Source organism: Musa acuminata, chromosome BXJ1-9, assembly GCF_036884655.1.
Source record: "Musa acuminata AAA Group cultivar baxijiao chromosome BXJ1-9, Cavendish_Baxijiao_AAA, whole genome shotgun sequence".
NCBI classification, from domain to species: domain Eukaryota; kingdom Viridiplantae; phylum Streptophyta; class Magnoliopsida; order Zingiberales; family Musaceae; genus Musa; species Musa acuminata.
In genome coordinates, this window is record NC_088335.1 from 13,523,748 (window position 1) to 13,541,861 (window position 18,114).

Here is an 18,114-nt window from a genome sequence, read left to right on the forward strand (position 1 = left end):
CTTGAACTTGTTTTTTTGTTATGTTAAGGTGGTTTTTGATTGTTCCAATCGGAAGTTGATTTGGAGTCACTCTGGTTCTCTTTTTGAGTTGATCTCAAGATATGTTCAATGAGTTGAGATCTCAAGTTGATTTGAAGTTGATTGTTCCAATCTTTTTGATTGTTCGAATTTTTTTAATGGTGGGCGTTAGGAGCCGTTACATTCATTTATTATATAATTTGTGTAATAATGAGAAAGTAAGTAGGATTCATTTGTGACTATCATTAGCCTAAGTCAAAACTCAAGAGTGCATAATTTTTCCTCCACGTGTCATCTATCGGGCACAACTAGCTTCACTTGGTGTACCCGTGCGATGTTAAGGTGGTAACGAGTCATCGGATATATGGCTCCATTGTGTCGATCACATTGATCGTTCGTGTGAAGCTAGAGCTCCACCGTGTTGGCCATCGACACCAACACGTCACCCAGGTCAAATTCCTCGTAACAACTTTAGCAATGTGTACAGGTCAAAGTCACACCGATTCCGATACGACACGGATGGACGGTGGCAGCAAGTCGGAGACCGAGAAATGGATGTGAAGCTGACGTGGAACAAGAATCCAGACTTAGCTGGCAAAAGCTGCAATGAAGTGACCGACCCACCATCACAAAGGCAGAAATGAAGTGACCAACCGAGCGAAAGCCATAATGCCAACGCCAATGCCAATGCCAAACTTAAAAAGAGTTTTGCTGCAAATAAGCATAGAGAATATAGTGGCAGATTGAGCAGACAGCAAGTAACACAGTTTCTTTTGCAACCGGACACGACTTGTAGGACAGCCCAATGATTAATTGCTCGTTATTAAGAGAACTTTCTGTTGCTGATATCCCAATGCTTGCGACACACTTTAAGGTGATTCATTTTTTGTCATATCAACATAAATGTAAATGTTTTTGACACATGATGCAGTTAACTTTAGATGGTTAAACGGGCCACCTCCTTCCCGGAAAGAGAAGGGCAAAAGCAAAAGTTTCAGGCCCCATTTGCTCCTCCTTCACATCATTCTAAAATGCCAGAGTAAATTTATTCATTCCTTTGACTAGTTTCTTTTTTTTTTATTTCCATGTCTTCTAATAGCTTGGTAGATCCAGAATTTGTAATTCCATCCTATGTTGTTCGGTATGGGTCATCGATGATCCATAGATCGAAGTCGATCGAACGGTACATCGATTAATTCATTAATTAATTAGTTCATGAAGAAACTTGGATAGAGCTGAATAACTCCATATTTAAGATGTCAATATTAGTGAATTAGTATTATCGTTGTACATAATTCATTTTGTAAGACCCCTCGGAGCAGTTCCCAAGTCCCTATCGATTGTTAAGTGGAAAACACGATTCAGTGACGAGAGACGGATGCAATCAGTGGCAAACAGTAGACACGGTTGCGGATACATTAATTATAATTATTCAAATAGCTGCTCGAATCGGATCGAAATCAATCCGGGAAAAAGAAGAAATACAAAGAGATTGTTTTTTTGTGGTTCGAACCATATATCTATCTATCTGCGCGGCTTGGTGGGGCCCGTTCTGGTTCCCCCGTCCTTTCTGTACCACATGTGGGAGCGGGTCCCGCAAGAGGGACGTGGGCCTGGCAAGGTGGGACCCTCGGCCCCCACACCCGGGCCCCAATGATCTGTGCCCGCCCCTCGTGACATCCCATTCCCACAGTCGCATGAAGATTACGCTACAATAATTGCCGACAAGGCGATGATGATGCCATGATGAACACCGCGGCTTGGATCTTATCACGAACGTTGCGGCTTGGATCCCCCGATCCCAGTCCTTTTCTCACCCAAAAATAATAATAATAATAATAACATCATCCTGGGAAGCTGTAGGAATCATTGGTGGTGGATTGTGATTTTTTGCATTTCTTCGAGCCTCATCATTCCCATTCGTTTTTCTTTTGATGGAATTTTATCTCCATACTTTATTCTTCTTATTTAAATTAACTGGCATCTTTAAAATTAATTTTAAATCTTTAATCCTTAATGAATGAATATAATGTACTAACGAAATTAATTAAAGAGATGATGGAAGCGATGCATCTTGTAGTTGTAACGTAAGACAAAGCTGTACAACGCACTCAATACAATCCTACACATGCATAGTTGAGTAGGCAACAAGTGATAGCATATCGATCTATGGGGAACACTAATGAACCTCCCCCATCCCTAATCTCTGATGTTCTTAATTGATTACTCTTCGAGCATCTCCGTACAAAGCATATGCATAAACAATCAAAGTGATCAATCTCAATCTCCCACACAACGTTGCCTGCCCACCTACGTCTTCTTCATAGGCACTATTAGGAGCAAGAGCATGGATTAAACAACTAATCGGTGCATCCAATCGGTACAAGCCGTCCTCTGCGTCGCTGTTTCCCTGCCGTATCACTCCATCCGCGCCCTTCGTGTTGACCGCTACCGACGTCGCATCCGTTCCCAGGTGAGGACGGACGGAGGAGGAAGAGAGATGAGAAGCGCGCGCGGGTTCCGAGGGCGACGGCCGCGCGCCGCAACGCCCCACCCCTCCCCCGCGCGTGGCCGCACGGGGAACCGAGCTCTTAAACCTACGGCCGTAGGGACGAAACTACCCCCCCTTCTGTCCCGCAGGGGTAGTGGGAGGTGGGCCCTGGCTCTCATTAAAAGCCGGGGGTGGAGGAGTACGCCTCCGCGTCGGCGTCCGACAAAAGCTGCGCCCTCCTCCCACGCCACTCCCACGTCGGTCGGACCACCCGACGCCCGCTTCGCCCGGCCTTCGTTTCCCCCGTTTCCCCGCCCACCATAATGTATAATAAAGAGGAAACCCAATGTGCTTCTAAATTAAATACTTACACTTAAACTAACTGAGACGAGTATTTCTTTTTTAACAAGAGTTAGTTAGTAATGATTTTTTTAAAACGTAATATTAATATATTAAATGTATATGACATATTTTTAATATTTGAAGGGTTATATCAAAATTTGGTCGGGCTGTGGTGGCATACTTGTAAAAGCAGTATTCTTGTAGGGACATCAAAGTCAATTTGCTCCTCCGGTTTCCACGCACCGTTTTACGGGAAGCCAAATAAAATAAACAAAAAAATCACATTTATATACTCACATATCTATTTTAAAATAAATATAGTAAGTCTAAAATAATTTATAAATATTTTTTTTATAAAAAATTAGTGTTTAATGTTAATTATTAATTATTATTTTTATTCCATTAAAAAGATGGAGAAGACGGCGATGCTTCCATCGTACCTTCTCTCGCTCTCTCTCTCTTTCTCTCTCCCCATCCCTTTCGTGTCGCCCCCAACCCGAACCAGCAGCGCACGGAACCCCAGCGAAACCCACCGCTTCCTCGTTTACCGGCGCCTCTCCGGTCTCCCCTTCCCTCGTCGCCGCGACCCAAGCAGCAGCAGCAGACGCGACCCCTCTTCCCTCCCCTGTCCTCCGAAGCCTACTCGCTGCCTGAACTAGCTGGACCGGGACCGGCAGGTGGGGTTTGGTACCAAAGGAAGAGGGGAGGGGAGGACTGTGTAGTTTCGGGGTGCTCGTGCAGGTGGAGCTTCTCGGTACGGCGACGAGAAAAAGGTTGCTTTTTTGATGGATCTTATGCGGCGCAATCGCACTGCGGGGAGTTTTCTATGGAGCGGAGGTCGCCTTTAAGCTATAAAGGGAGGGTGGCGGAAAGGTGGAAGCTTTCTTGCCCATAAAGGGAGAGAGCGGCTGGGGACGGAGCGAGAAAGGAGCTTTCCTGCTCGAGCATCTCAGATCGGAAGAGTGGCTCTTGGAACAGACCGCCCCAGATGAAGGTTCCCACGGCCTGCGGATTCGCGGGGACTCCAGTGGAAGGTGCACTTGTCGTTTGCTAATGATTCTGCCTCTACCAGTTTTGGCTTGTAGCACCGCAGGCTTTAGATGTCTCTGTTCGGTGATTTGGAGTTGTCGTCTCAGTTTGAATTCCATTTACTATTTTCGCTGCCACTTGTTTTCGTTTCTCTCAAAATCTGGTGCTGCTAAGTTTTCTGTCTTCCTCTTCTTCGTCTTCTTCTTCGTTATCTGCGTCGTCTCATGTCGATCTTTTGATGCCTCGCTGTTCATCTTCTTCACTCTCTGGCTCAAATTGGTTGTTGGATTTGATGATAGCATTGTGAAGCACTCATTGGTCACCCAGAGCGGTTGAGATCCAGGCATTTAAGAAGCTCAAGCGAGGCCGGAAGGCTGCAGAACTGCCTTTTTAAATATATTATTGCAGAATATATGCACATCTATGCTTATTAGAGTATCCACTCATCAGTGTAGAAGTTGCGACTTGTTGTGCTCACGTATTTTACCTTTCGGTATCCGATGATTGTTTGCGCTACCGTGTGTGAAGCAGGAGAAAAGAAAAGAATTGATTCTGAGCTATGGCATGCTTGTGCTGGACCACTGGTATCTTTGCCACCAGTCGGCAGCCTAGTGGTCTACTTTCCTCAGGGCCACAGTGAACAGGTCCGTCCTCTCGTGGTCTGGATCTGAATCTATCTAATTGTGTCTGTGAATGACATCATGGTATCATGGCAATATCAGGTCGCAGCCACGATGCAGAAGGAGATTGATGGCATTCCAAATTATCCCTCACTGCCATCCAAGCTGATTTGTGTGCTTCTTGATGTCACCATGCATGTATGTTTTGCAGAGAGATTCTCTTGCCTTCCTTATTGTGCTTTATATTTTGTCAAAGTTTTATGCTAGTGCATCTTTTTTCAGGCTGATGCTGAAACAGATGAGGTTTATGCTCAAATGACTCTTCAACCTGTCAACAAAGTAGGTTTGGAGGCAGCACAATTTCTTGATGATAGTAGCTTGCAGTATCAGCCTTTTTTATCTTTGCTATTATGGTTTTATTTTGTTTTGCATGTTGATATGTATAAAATGACACAACTTTGAAATAGTATGATAGAGAAGCAATGCTGGCATCTGAAATAGGCCTCAAACAGAACAAGCAACCAGCTGAGTTCTTTTGCAAAACACTTACAGCGAGTGATACAAGTACCCATGGTGGATTTTCAGTACCCCGCCGTGCTGCTGAAAAGATATTTCCAGCTCTAGTACGTTGACTTTATCTGTGGTTGTCAAGCTTCCTTCTTAGTGTTTAAAATTCAGATGTAGACTTTGCTTGTCTTACAAGGATAACATTTGGGTAGGATTTCACAATGCAACCGCCAGCTCAAGAATTGGTGGCCAAGGATTTGCATGACGTCTCATGGACATTTCGACACATATATCGTGGTATGAACCTCTACCTTCCTTGTCTTTTTGTTGGTTCATTTTTGCAATCAGTGCTCACTATGTAAGTACAGTGAAATATATATTAGATACGGAAGATGATTATCTAAGTTATGTAGTCATTATTGAACTTATCTACCCTAAAATACCCACTAACAGATTCTGCCTACAGTTATTCTGACTCCACATATTGGCTTGTCATTGTCCATGATTATCAATCTTTATCATTACAAGTGATTTATTGTTGCTTTGGATCACCCCAAGAGGGAGAGTCTCATCTTATCCAGAATTTCCTAGTAAAGGTATAGGGCTTCTCTTAAGATTTTTATTCACATGATAGACCGGGTACGAGGTAATGCTATGATGTAAGTTTTGTTCACTCTCCCCCATCATTCAAAGATCTGCATTTGCTCCAGAGTCGAAGACCTGCTTTGTTGGGATTTCTTAAGTTATTGGTCTATATAGTGGTTGGTGATCTTCATCTTGGTGCCTGCCTCCACTGCAATTCTGTGTTACTATAGACCAAAGATCAGAGGTTGTGTGACATCATCAATTACCAACATTTATGAATGCTTCCATAAACCTTTTACCAAATTATAACACATGGTCAAACATCTCCCCTTCCCCCAGGGATACTCAGTTTTTTAGTTGAGCATGTTCTTTGTGAATGTGAAGCTTAAAATTTGACAACACATTTTAGTTGGTGAGCAATAGCATGTTTAACCTTTCAGGATTTTTTTTTAAAAAAATTCTTTTCAAATGATTCTTGTGTTCCGTATCATACCTGGAGTTTCATTTAATATTGAGCTTAATAATTCCATGCTTATGAGGCTAAATTCCAATGGTTTACAACCACCATTCTCTGCAAAGTTTCATCACTTCTTGTTTTTGTTGTCATGAGATGTCTGTTGCTTGAGCTCCTTTGTTGTGTATCACCAGTCAATTTCTTTGCAATTATGAGATGCAAATGTGAAGTTCATTAAAACAACTGCATGTTTATTTGGTCATTTTTGTTTGCTCCCCTGATCGTTTCCCTCCCTCCTTGCTGCCCCCATCTTTCTTTCTCACATACAGATCTATCTGTTATTAAACATGTACCAAGGTTTGTTATTTGTTACAAGTTTAATAACAGATGTCTATGTCATCTTAACTGCCTTAAGTTTGTTAATTGCTGAAAAATTGGACACTTGCAAGTTTTAGACATCAAAAGAAGTTTGTAGGCTGTAGCATTGTGTGTTGCTAATCTTTGCTAGATTATAATTGCAGATATATGCTTCTTGTAATGTATTTGATAGAATTTGATATTTCTCGCATCACTGGTAGAACGCAGCATGATGTGTTATGTTAATCCCATCATTTTGAGTAAAAAAAAAAAGAAGAAGAAGAAGAAGTCGGTTCTTGCAAGAGTATAGGTTGGGCACTCACTGAGATTGCTTTTAAAGAGTGTCTATATTCAATAAGTTGTCTGCCCAGGCAGGTGCATCTCAGTGCATATGAAAGCTTTATGGTGATGTTTTTAACTCTGATAGTTGTTTAGTCCTTTTTAGTTGTCTGCTTGGTTTGATTTCCAGCACTGACAAAATTGCAGGTCAACCGAAAAGGCATTTACTGACAACAGGATGGAGTGTGTTTGTTAGCACAAAAAGACTTTCTGCTGGTGACTCCGTTCTCTTTATACGGTAGAAAGATAAATTTGATAGGAAATGTTTATGTTCAATGTATATATTGAATCATGAACAAGATGGGAAAAATTGTCTTGCTTTTCAGAGATGAGAAGTCACAGCTTTTATTGGGTATAAGGCGTGCAAATAGACAACAGCATGCTCTATCATCTTCTGTCTTATCTAGTGACAGCATGCACATTGGAATCCTAGCTGCTGCTGCTCATGCTGCTACCAATAATAGCCCATTTACTATTTTTTACAACCCAAGGTATTTCAGGTTTCCTGGTGTCTATGAAACACATTTTATCATCTCCTTGCAGTTTGGCATATTAATGGAATTCCCATTGTAAAATAGGGCGAGCCGCTCAGAATTTGTTATCCCGTTGGCTAAGTACAACAAGGCAATATATACCCAGGTGTCTCTTGGCATGCGATTCAGGATGATGTTTGAGACTGAGGACTCTGGAGTCCGGAGATATATGGGCACTATTACAGGCATCAGTGATTTAGATCCTGTGCGGTGGAAAAACTCACAGTGGCGCAATCTCCAGGTCAATACATATCTCATGATCAATTCTTTTGATCTGCGACAGGACACACTTAAAAGAAAAGAAACTTTATCGACAATATCCATGTGTTCATACAAGTCCTTCTGGAGAATATATATATTTTTGCTCTAGCAATGTTATAAATGATATCTCAGTAAGCTTTTAATTGACAGGTTGGATGGGATGAATCAACAGCGACTGAGAGACGGACCCGAGTGTCAATATGGGAAATTGAACCTGTGGTGACTCCTTTCTATATGTGTCCACCCCCATACTTGAGGCCCAATTTTGCAACATCGCCAGGAGTCCCAGGTAGGCAAGTTACATAGAAATGTAATCATGAATTTTAGCTACCATCTTGTCCAATATCATTTATGAAGTCATGACCATGATGTCTTTTAGGCATTTTAGGCACTTGACAGTATGCTTGGCTAATCTGACTCTTCTGTTGGTTTGTTGTATTATAATATTGTCATGATTATGACATAACCCACTAATTCACTATGATTTATGTCTCTGCTGATATCTTGAGATATTGATCAAACGATGCTGAATTGAATAGTAAAAGTACTATATTATTTTCATATATTGTTTAGCAAGAGTATATCTTAGAACAATTTTTTTGGTCAGTAATGCTAATTAGTGTTGAATCTAAGGATTGAAGAATATCTTGATGCCCATTTGTTTTTTGAAATTATTTCTAAGGGAGAATGTTGGGTAGTTGCCACAGTTAAATGTCTTAGATTGATACTTTTGAAGAAACTTAAATGTTCAATTTTGAACCTTGGTCATGCAGCTAACATTTTGTTTGGTTCTTTCGCTGGTAGGCAGGGCCCATAATTGTCATAATTCACCTCCCCCTTCCCCCTCAATTTAGCCAAACTATGCTTGAAACTTCCCCAATTTTGCTCATGTTTAGTGCAATTAAGATTGAAATATATTTCCTTACCTGGTGAAGAAAAAGTAGCTATATTTGCATCATTGAAAAAGAATTCTTCAATTGGCTATAGAAGTCCTTTAATCTCCTAGAAAGAACAATTGTCATTGTAAAATGAAGATTAGTGACCAGTATAATCCAGGTTATTAATCAAGGCCGTGTTATCATGAGCCCTATACCTCATGTATCTTATCGAGGCCAGGAGCTCTTCTCACTCTTTTATTTATTGAACCACATTTTCTGCAAAAGAAAAAGTTTTCTGAATGACACATTTTACATAGAACATTTTGTAAATTTTAACGTTTTAGAAAGATCAATAGATAACACATCAATTTATTGGAAGAGTAAAGAAGAAGAACAAAGGACTAGCATAGGATTTTTTGAGTTCCAGTTTTAGTGAGAACTTTACAATTTTGAACATGCATGTCTGCTTGACCAGGTCACTTAGGTATAGATGTTACTTCTGACAAAACATGACAACAAAACCATTCTAGTTAGATGCATTAGGGCTAAGCATTGCTGGTGTAACATGGAAAATCTTAGGATTATGTCGTGCTATTCTATAAGACACATCAAATATCATCCTTTTGTTCCTTGGCTTATATGCTAAACGTTGTTTACTTTGCAGATGAGTATGAAGTTGGAAATGGTTTGCATAGGGTGATGCCATGGCTGAATGATGACTTTAGCATAAAAGACAGTCAGAGTGCAATCTTTCCAGGATTAAGCCTGGTTCAGTGGATGGCTGTGCAACAAAATCGTCATTTAATGGCATCAGCTACCCAACCAGCGTGCTTTTCTCCAATGGTTGCATCAGCTACACAGGATGGTGTAGTCACAGAAGATCCAACTAAAATGCTAAGTTTTCAAACACCTGCTGCATCTGGGCCAAGTTTTAATTCCAAGTCAAGTCCTCAAGCACAACAACTGAATCAAACTTTGCAACTGCCTCATCAACTGCAGCAGCAACCACACTTGCTGACACAATCTTCCGTTTCTATGCAACATCAGCTGCAATCATCACCACTGCAACAAAAATCTATCAATCTGCAGCAGCAACAATTTCAACAACCAGGGCAGCTACAACAGTCTCAACCTCAGCAACTTAGACCTGTTGCTAATCAAGAAGCCACAGACCAGCAGCTTATGCAACAACAGACATGCAATGGACAGATTGGACTTCAAACTCATTCATCAAGTCAATATTTGCAGCCATCTCATCTACAACAGCAAGGATTGCAGGGCTCTTGTCTCTCAAGTATGGGCTCTCTCAGTCAGTCTCCGTTGCCTCAGATATTGCCAGTTCAACAACCATTAGAATGCCAACGTTCTCTCTTGCAGAAGCAGCAAGACCAATTGCAGCATATAATGCAGCCACAGATTCAGATGCAGATGTTGCAAAAGCTTCAGCAGCAACAGCTACTCTCTCAGCTCAGTCCACCATTGCAATCTCAATTATCACAGCAACTGACCCAGCAAAATCAACACTTCCAAGATTTCCAACAGCAGCTCGATGGCTCCAATCTTTTACCGCTTCAATCAGATCAACTGCATCAAGCACACAAAAGCATTGCCCTGGATAGCCAAAAGTCTCCTCTGCTTCTCAGAACTCAGTCTTCGCTCAGTGGGACCAATGTTCCATGTTCATCAAACTTTCCTTCAACTAACAGTAACATTGATTCATTGAGCTTACACAGTAAGGTCCAGCAAGGACAAAAGGTTTTGGTTGAAGAAACAGTTGCACCAGTTTTGGATAATATGCTTCCGGAACTTCAAGGAAAGACACAACTGATGGCCAAGCATGAGCAGTTCAACATAAAAGAATCCATGCAGATGCCCAATCAGCTGGCTGTAACTGATCAGTTAGATGCTTCTTCTACAACTTCTTTTTGTTTAGAAGGTAGTGGGCATGATGGTGTATCATTGCCCTCTCATTGTCTGGATGGTAATGGTCAAGATCACAGGGACAATTTTCTTCTTGGAACAATGCCAGATACCCTGCTCTCAAGAGGCTTGGGCACAAGAAAAGATATACAGAACCTGGTTTCTGGATATGGCCAGCAGAAAGACATTGATACGGAGTTATCCACTGCAGATATAAGTTCCCAATCATTTGGTGTGCCAGACATGTCCTTCAAACCTGGGTGTTCAACTGATGTTGTGGTCACCGAGGGTGTCCTTAATAGGGGAGTGTGGGCTAACCAACCACCACCACCACCACGAATGCGAACATACACTAAGGTTTGCTGGCTCTTCTCAATACTTAATCAATCAACTACATGGGTTATATATGTATATATATATATATATATGTATATATATATATATATATATGTATATATATGTATATATATATATATATGTATATATATATATGTATATATATGTATATATATATATGTGTGTGTATGTATATGTATATATATATATATATATGTGTATGTATATGTATATGTATATATATATATATATGTATATATATGTATATATATATATATGTATATATATATATGTATATATATGTATATATATATATGTATATATATGTATATATATGTATATATGTGTATGTATATGTATATGTATATGTATATGTATATGTATATATATATGTATATGTAAGTATATATTAATGCATAAATCTTAGTATATGAAGAAATTACCTTTTTTTCTAGATATTCCTAGAAATCATCTGAAAACTGATTTATTTTACCACAAATGATTGCTTAAAAGACTGGATCAGTCTAGATAATTAAACTGCCTTCTAACTTGGTTTACTTGGGCTATGATATATTAATTAGGACTTCTAAGGTAGCAAAATATAGCTGGTAACATTTGATGAAGAAATAAAAGGCACATCATTTGAGTTGCAACTCCTACTATGCTGCCTATTTTCCCCGTTGCAATTTCCTTTTCTATGGTGTGAAGTGCAGCTGTATTGTCACAATTGTTTATAATGTTGAATATTCTCATGATACTAGTTATATGTTTTGACTGAAGGTTCAAAAGCGTGGTTCTGTTGGAAGGTGTATTGATGTGACCCGTTACAAGGGTTATGACGACCTTCGACGTGATCTTGCACGTATGTTTGGGATTGAAGGGCAACTAGAAGATACATACAGAACCGATTGGAAGTTGGTCTATGTGGATCATGAAAATGATATCTTACTTGTTGGTGATGATCCTTGGGAGTAAGCTCACACTATTAGCAATTCCTTTATTAGTTCAATTTCTAAGTGTTTTGTCGCGCACTGAAGTAACTGCTACTTCTATCTGGCTACAGGGAATTTGTTAGCTGTGTTCAGAGCATTAAGATACTATCGGCAGCGGAAGTCCAGCAGATGAGTTTGGATGGTAACCTGACAAGTTTGTCAGTGCGAACGGAAGCTTGTAGTGGGTCCAATAGTGGCAATCCCTGGAGAGGCCAATTTGATGATGCCTCATTTGCATCCTTTCATCACTAATCCACTTCAGTAAAAATAATCATCGATACATATGATCTACGAGGTTGGTTATGAACGGGTTGGGTAATCTACAGTCACTTCAAGAGAAGTTTCGATGAAAAGACCAGGCAAATGTTTTCTCTGCAGAGACCTTGCTACAGTTTGTTCGACACCCACTGCAATACCTTGGTGCAGTTCTCTAAGCTTCAATTTTTCTCGTCAGATATGTGATCCTTGCAACCATGCATTGCCGTGTCACATGTACATAAATGCTTGTATGATGTTGTCAAAAAAATAATACATGCATTTGCCTAGCATGCAGCTTGAAGCAGAGTTTTGCAGCAAAATGACATTTAGCTATAGGAAATACTAGTGTATCATTTGATTACAGAACTTATTGGTACTATATACATGTATGTAAGCTTGAATAGGTGTATCATTTTGTGTAAGTGAGACATTTTTATCTGTGTACATGAGTTGTATGGTGGATGCATAATTCCACTATCTACATTACATGCCTGACATCTCTACCAAGGATCATTTCAAGAATAGTCGTATATGATCATGAGAGATTTGCTTTTATATTTATTAGTTTATAGATATCGGTCTCAATAAGATATCGATCTAATTAGTTATTTTAGCATTCAAATCTGGTAGGTGGTAAATGACATGATTGACGCCTCATTGTCATATGGTAATATGTTGTCAACCTGTCATCATATGACAATTTATAGTCTCGTCAATCGCTCCAAATTACATCAACCACATGTGAGTGATTAGTAGGTTAACACGGTGATTGCCCAAGTTTGGATTGAGCCAGTCAATATGCAATCACCCCAATAATTATCAATGATATTTTCACCTATAAAAGGGGTTCTCTAGGTGTGGTCATTTCTTCTCATCAGAGCTATTCGATTAGACTGAATAGCCCAAACTCAAAAATTAACTTGCTCATCAGAGGAGAGGAGCATTTGTTGGGATGCCTTCGATTCGACGACTGGGATGCCTTCGATTCGACGACACCGAAAGAACCTCCATTTGGATCCGAATCCATTTGGACCAGAATTTGTATTAACAAAATCTAATCCCAAATTTGTACTTGATGATTCAAACATCTTGCCTTCTTTAAACCAAATTCAATCCCGATTAGATCCTCAAACTCAAACCACTAGTGATGTCACCAGCTGGACCGGCGGTGCTAGCACTTGACCGAACTTTTGGGTCACTAAATGGACATTTTTTTTTGACCCAAAACAATCTCACTTTAAGCCCAGTTGGCCCCTAATTTGGTTGGCCTAATTACATTCTAAACCAACTCAATTACAACTAAAACTACTACGATCTAGACAAATTATTACAAGCAAGAATATTAATTTGTCCGACATGTCATTGGTTCATCCGGTGCTTTGTCTGACCCTTTGGCACATTGTCCTCTCCCTCAACGTATTGCCTAATCAACATATTGTCTTCTCGTAACATTTGATCTCCTTGGCGCAATGTTCGATCTTCTTGGCCCGATGCCCGAACTCATGATACGAAGCCTTCTACCGACACGTCCATCATTCCTCCGGTCTAACATCTAATCTTCTGACATGTTTAATTCTGGCCCAACTTCTTATTCTTCCTGCTATAATCAATTTGCCTCTCCTGATCGAAGCTAGTCCTACGTCACTCAAAACGTAGATTAGATCATAATATTATCAATTGGTTTTATTATCAAAATCTAAGATTCAACAAATATGATGCTTCTATAAATAGGAGGGAACCAAAGGGTCATGGGCTAGGTTTTTTTAAGCTATCACCTCCTATTCTTCTCTCTCCCTCTCCTCCTTATACTACAGCCCCTATTTAGGATGTGTGGACAATAAGAATGGGCAGCCCTTTCTTGATTGTGTGGTGCATGCGAGGAAGAGTTTTGAGCAGCGATTTGAATAACGTCTTGCATTTGAACTCATTTATCTAATCCCACAGATCTGTAGGAATTCAAGGATATACAATCTCCATAGGTAATTCTCATACACGTAGTTTTTAGTTTTGTGGGTTTTTTGCACACCAATCTTTGCACAACGATGAAATCTTATTTTCTACAAAAATTCTGAGATTTTTATTTTCTATTTTTCCATTGCGCATGTGATGTCACCCCAGATTTCTCAACATTAGGAACTATAAGTACATAGTAACTAAGAACAAATATGTCCAAAGAATTGGATTCTCTTATATCGTTTGGGGATTGCGATGTAGTGACCTAGTACATCCGCAATGGATGAGTCGAGTGAATTATTATTGAGATAATAATTCACTAAGCTAAAATGAGTTCTAATAAGTATGACTCACGGCCAGCTCAATATTAGGCCTAGAGGGTCACATATATGGTAGGTGTTGCAACGAGTAGAGATTCGAATATGAGATATTCGCTGAAGCCCCTATCTTATTGGATATCCAATAAGACCCTGAATTATTGAATCCTATAGATGAGATCTAATAAAAGCCAATGAGATATTAGTGGATCTCTTATTGGATAGAGATCCACTAATCTAAGAGGTTTGGGTAGTTGGATGGAGATCCAATACCTAAAAGGGCAGGATCTATTAAGGTTAAGTTGATAAGGGGCCTCTATAAATAGGAATGAACCAAGGGTCATAGGTTGGGCCTTCTTAGTTGCCACCTCCTATTCTCCTCTCCCATTTTCTTTTTCAACCGATAAGTGTGAAGATACTCGCAACTCCTACCGTGTGGATCATCGCTAAAGATGAGGATAGTTGACCTCCTTCATCCTCTCTCATAGATACACATGATTTCAAGGATATATGATCTCCCTAGGTAGCATAACTATCTCATACGTGGTTTTCAGTTTAGTAGGTTTTTTCGCACTAATCTTCACACAATGACGAACACTTTTTGAGAAATATGATTTTTTTATTTTTTTTATTCTTCCGCTATGTATGTGATGTCACCCCTAGATTTTTTTATATTGAAGGCTTGTCATTTCCCCGTCGTGACCCTGCTATTAGTTTGCTTTAATGTGAGATTTAGAGAATCAATATATTTCCTTTCTTCCCGTTTGAGAGTTGTCAGAAAAATACTACATATGAGAGAATCTGCCATCTCGAACAAAGTCACATGAGTGGTAAAAGTGACTATATACTTAGTGAGGTCAAAGCTCTTGTCATATAGCTCTAGGGTTGTCGTATTGAATCCCTATTGGGATTGGTTCCTCTATAATACTCTTGGTGAAGGGTGATCTTAAGTAGAGATTGACTTCGCTTTCCCTATCTTATTGATTTTTTCTTTTCCTATCTTATCTCCTTTTTTATGACCTCTAGCCATTAGTCCATCTTAAATTTTGGACTTGCACACTAGGGGGGTGGTTTAATCGATTGAGTGATCGATTCATTCAGTCCTCTACCTCTTGAGGAGGATTATTCAGCAGATTACGAGAGCAGAGATTTAGAGAGTTATTTTCTTGAGGTAGATCCATGATTGTACCCCTTGTTGTGTGGATTGGACTAGTTGCATCAAGCAGGTAAGGAGCTACAAATTAGAACACTCTTGCTAGGAATTAGACTTACTAAATCAAGTTATGAAAGATTTTTCGAGTATGGTTATGATTTGAGCTAGTGGAGTTGTAGGTTGGGCAAGTGGTGGGTTAGTCATCAATTCTTGGAATAATTGACAGAAGAGTAGTGGATCGAGTAGTTGAGAAGTTGAGAGAGTGAGTCCGACCAAGAGCCAAAGTTGAACCAACTCTAGGAGTATAGAGATGTGAGGGTTCAATAATGGAGCATTCGGTAATATCGAGCTCGGATCCTCTGGTCCATTTGGCCCATTTGGCTCTTTAAGGTTTAGCCTACATGGTCCAATGAAATTTTCTTGAAATATTTTAGTGGCCCTCCTTATGGCGTCAATCTAGTAGTGCATATTCTAATTTGTCTGAGCTAAGATGGTTATTCATATCCAACCAAAATCTGTTTCAAGTGAGTCTTAGTCCAAGTTACCATTTGTGAAATGTCAAACCTACAAAACTAGATCGAGGGAGTTCCTGATAAATGTCCATCTAAAGATCAAGTTAGCTTTGGGTTTAGTGGACTAATTAGCTAATACTGAGAATGGAGTTATCGTGTGACAACGTAATTAGAGGTCCCTCCCTTTTATATGTGACTTTGGATATGGAATTACCGACCACAAAAATGGGATGTGCAACATTTCAAACTGAGGCATAGCATGATATCCATCGCACCCAATACTCTTATTAGCTGACTACGCCAATCAAGGGATATGGACGATCAATCGTTTGGTCATGTATCATCCTATATTGTTTGATCCAGACTATCACATGTTTTCCGTATATGACCAACATGTGATAATATGATCCTTTAGCTATCATTACATTATAGTAAGTTATCATTACATTTAGCTATCATTACATTATAATGATTATCTATTGATCATATTATTATTTATTGTTAATAAAAAAAGTCATAATAGTATTACGAGGATCATAGTTAAAGGATCGAAAAAGGTATTATATGATTATATTTTACTAAATAATTAATTTTTAAAATATATCATCTCGGACAAGTTTAATCAGCCAACAGAGGTATTGTCAATGGCCATTAATGGCTTTACTATTTTAGATACCTAATGCTGGCAACATCTTACCCGTTCCATGGTCCTAAAGCCCCAAAATTCCTGCCATGTGTCGCGGCAGGTACACTGTGTCAGTGAACACGAAGACCAAGATGAGGTAGGTCACCTCTTTCACTCTGGCATGTGCAGGGGCAGGTATACTCTGTCAGTGAACACGAAAACGAAGATGAGGGAGGTCACCTCTCTCTCTCTCTCTCTCTTTCCATGGCTTTTCTTCCCTGTTTGTCCACACACACTACTACTATCCACAACCACTGCATGCCTTCTTTTCCTGTGCTCTGGACTTAATTATGTCGCTCACAAATCTCTCTCTTTCACTCTCTCTCTTTCAATGAGTGTCATCTCTTGATATCCTGGTTGTTGAATGTATGTTTCTTCTAAATGAAACTAAGCTTCGTTCTTAATCTTCTCAAGTAAACTGTGTAATCTTCTATTGCTCGTTCGTTGTTCAACGTATTCTTCTTTTTCTAAACTAAACTAAGTAAACTTCTATTTTTCTGTTCATTATTCAATGTATTTTTCTCCTAATTAAACTAAGTAAATTTTTATCGTTATATATATATATATTTCTAAGCTGAAATAAATAACGTCGTTGGATCACTATGTAACCTATACATTTTTTATCTAAACTAAATGGAATATATTTTTATCGTTCATTGTTGAACATAAACTTCTTTATTATATCTAAGTGAGATAGTTGAAGTGATTGATAAGATTAGTCTGAAATTGGACGATTAGGGTGTGAGTTGATGATGGATGGATGGATGGATGGATGGAGAATTAGAGGGGAAATCGAGTCAGTAATTAACCTTATTTTATTAAGCCTCCTTTTCTTTTTAGCTTCTTTTGTTGGTTCTTAAACCATTTCCCATTGCTTGCAACTCCATGGAAGGCTTACTACTTTCAATGCATCTACTAAAATATTCCCCACATTACTTAATGATTTTTAGCAGCCTTGCGGGCGGATCCATAAAATTCTTAAAAGAGTCATGTCATTGACTTACCATAATTTGGTCCTTTCTTTGGTGGTTGATCTCCAACAAAGTAGCTGATGATTAAAGAAAATGAAAGAACGATTAAGAAGATAAAACACAGCCATGTTTATTGCCATCTCGTGGATCATGCATTTGAATTGTTAGATAAACATTAAATTATAATTAATATAAAGGACGACCAAATATATTTCGCTTTGATGGCTTGCACATTTGATATCGACACGAGTCTCATGTGCTGGAATCGTCCTTTTTAATTAATTATCCAATAAGAATTATGATCGCCAATTTTGATCTCCATTATTCATTCACTAAATGTAAATGTATGGATGAAGCCACCTAAGGATATTAAGAAACTGGTTAGGATCAAAAGTATGATATTGAATAGGTTGCTATGTGTGAAAATATTATAAGCGAATTCATTTGATCTGGGAAGAAGATAGACCCTTACTAACTGTTGTCAACTGGAAATTTTAGTTGGTAAAGACTTGGAGACAAAAATACTTGGCTTCACTACTTACCCTTTAGAAATATATATATATATATATATATATATGTAGTACAATACATGAACAATAATAA

General features: G+C 39.1%; 1 protein-coding gene across 3 annotated transcripts; it reads left to right on the forward strand.

Annotated features, from left to right (window-relative positions):
- Window positions 1–3,284: 3,284 nt before the first annotated feature.
- LOC135584087 (auxin response factor 16-like) lies at window positions 3,285–12,364 on the forward strand. Of its 3 annotated transcripts, none has more exons than XM_065083301.1 (13): window positions 3,285–3,885; window positions 4,409–4,524; window positions 4,603–4,698; window positions 4,783–4,839; window positions 4,968–5,123; window positions 5,220–5,304; window positions 6,890–6,980; window positions 7,069–7,233; window positions 7,321–7,516; window positions 7,687–7,825; window positions 9,079–10,691; window positions 11,451–11,641; window positions 11,734–12,364. In XM_065083301.1, exons 1-13 carry the CDS (start codon window positions 3,840–3,842, stop codon window positions 11,912–11,914), a joined length of 3,132 nt encoding a protein of 1,043 aa, XP_064939373.1. In that variant the 5' UTR covers window positions 3,285–3,839; the 3' UTR covers window positions 11,915–12,364. The 3 variants fall into 3 exon arrangements, with proteins under 3 accessions (XP_064939373.1, XP_064939374.1, XP_064939375.1); XM_065083302.1 differs by having other exon boundaries at window positions 4,412–4,524; XM_065083303.1 differs by lacking the exons at window positions 3,285–3,885; window positions 4,409–4,524; window positions 4,603–4,698; window positions 4,783–4,839 and having other exon boundaries at window positions 4,985–5,123; window positions 5,204–5,304.
- The last annotated feature ends 5,750 nt before the right edge of the window (window positions 12,365–18,114 follow it).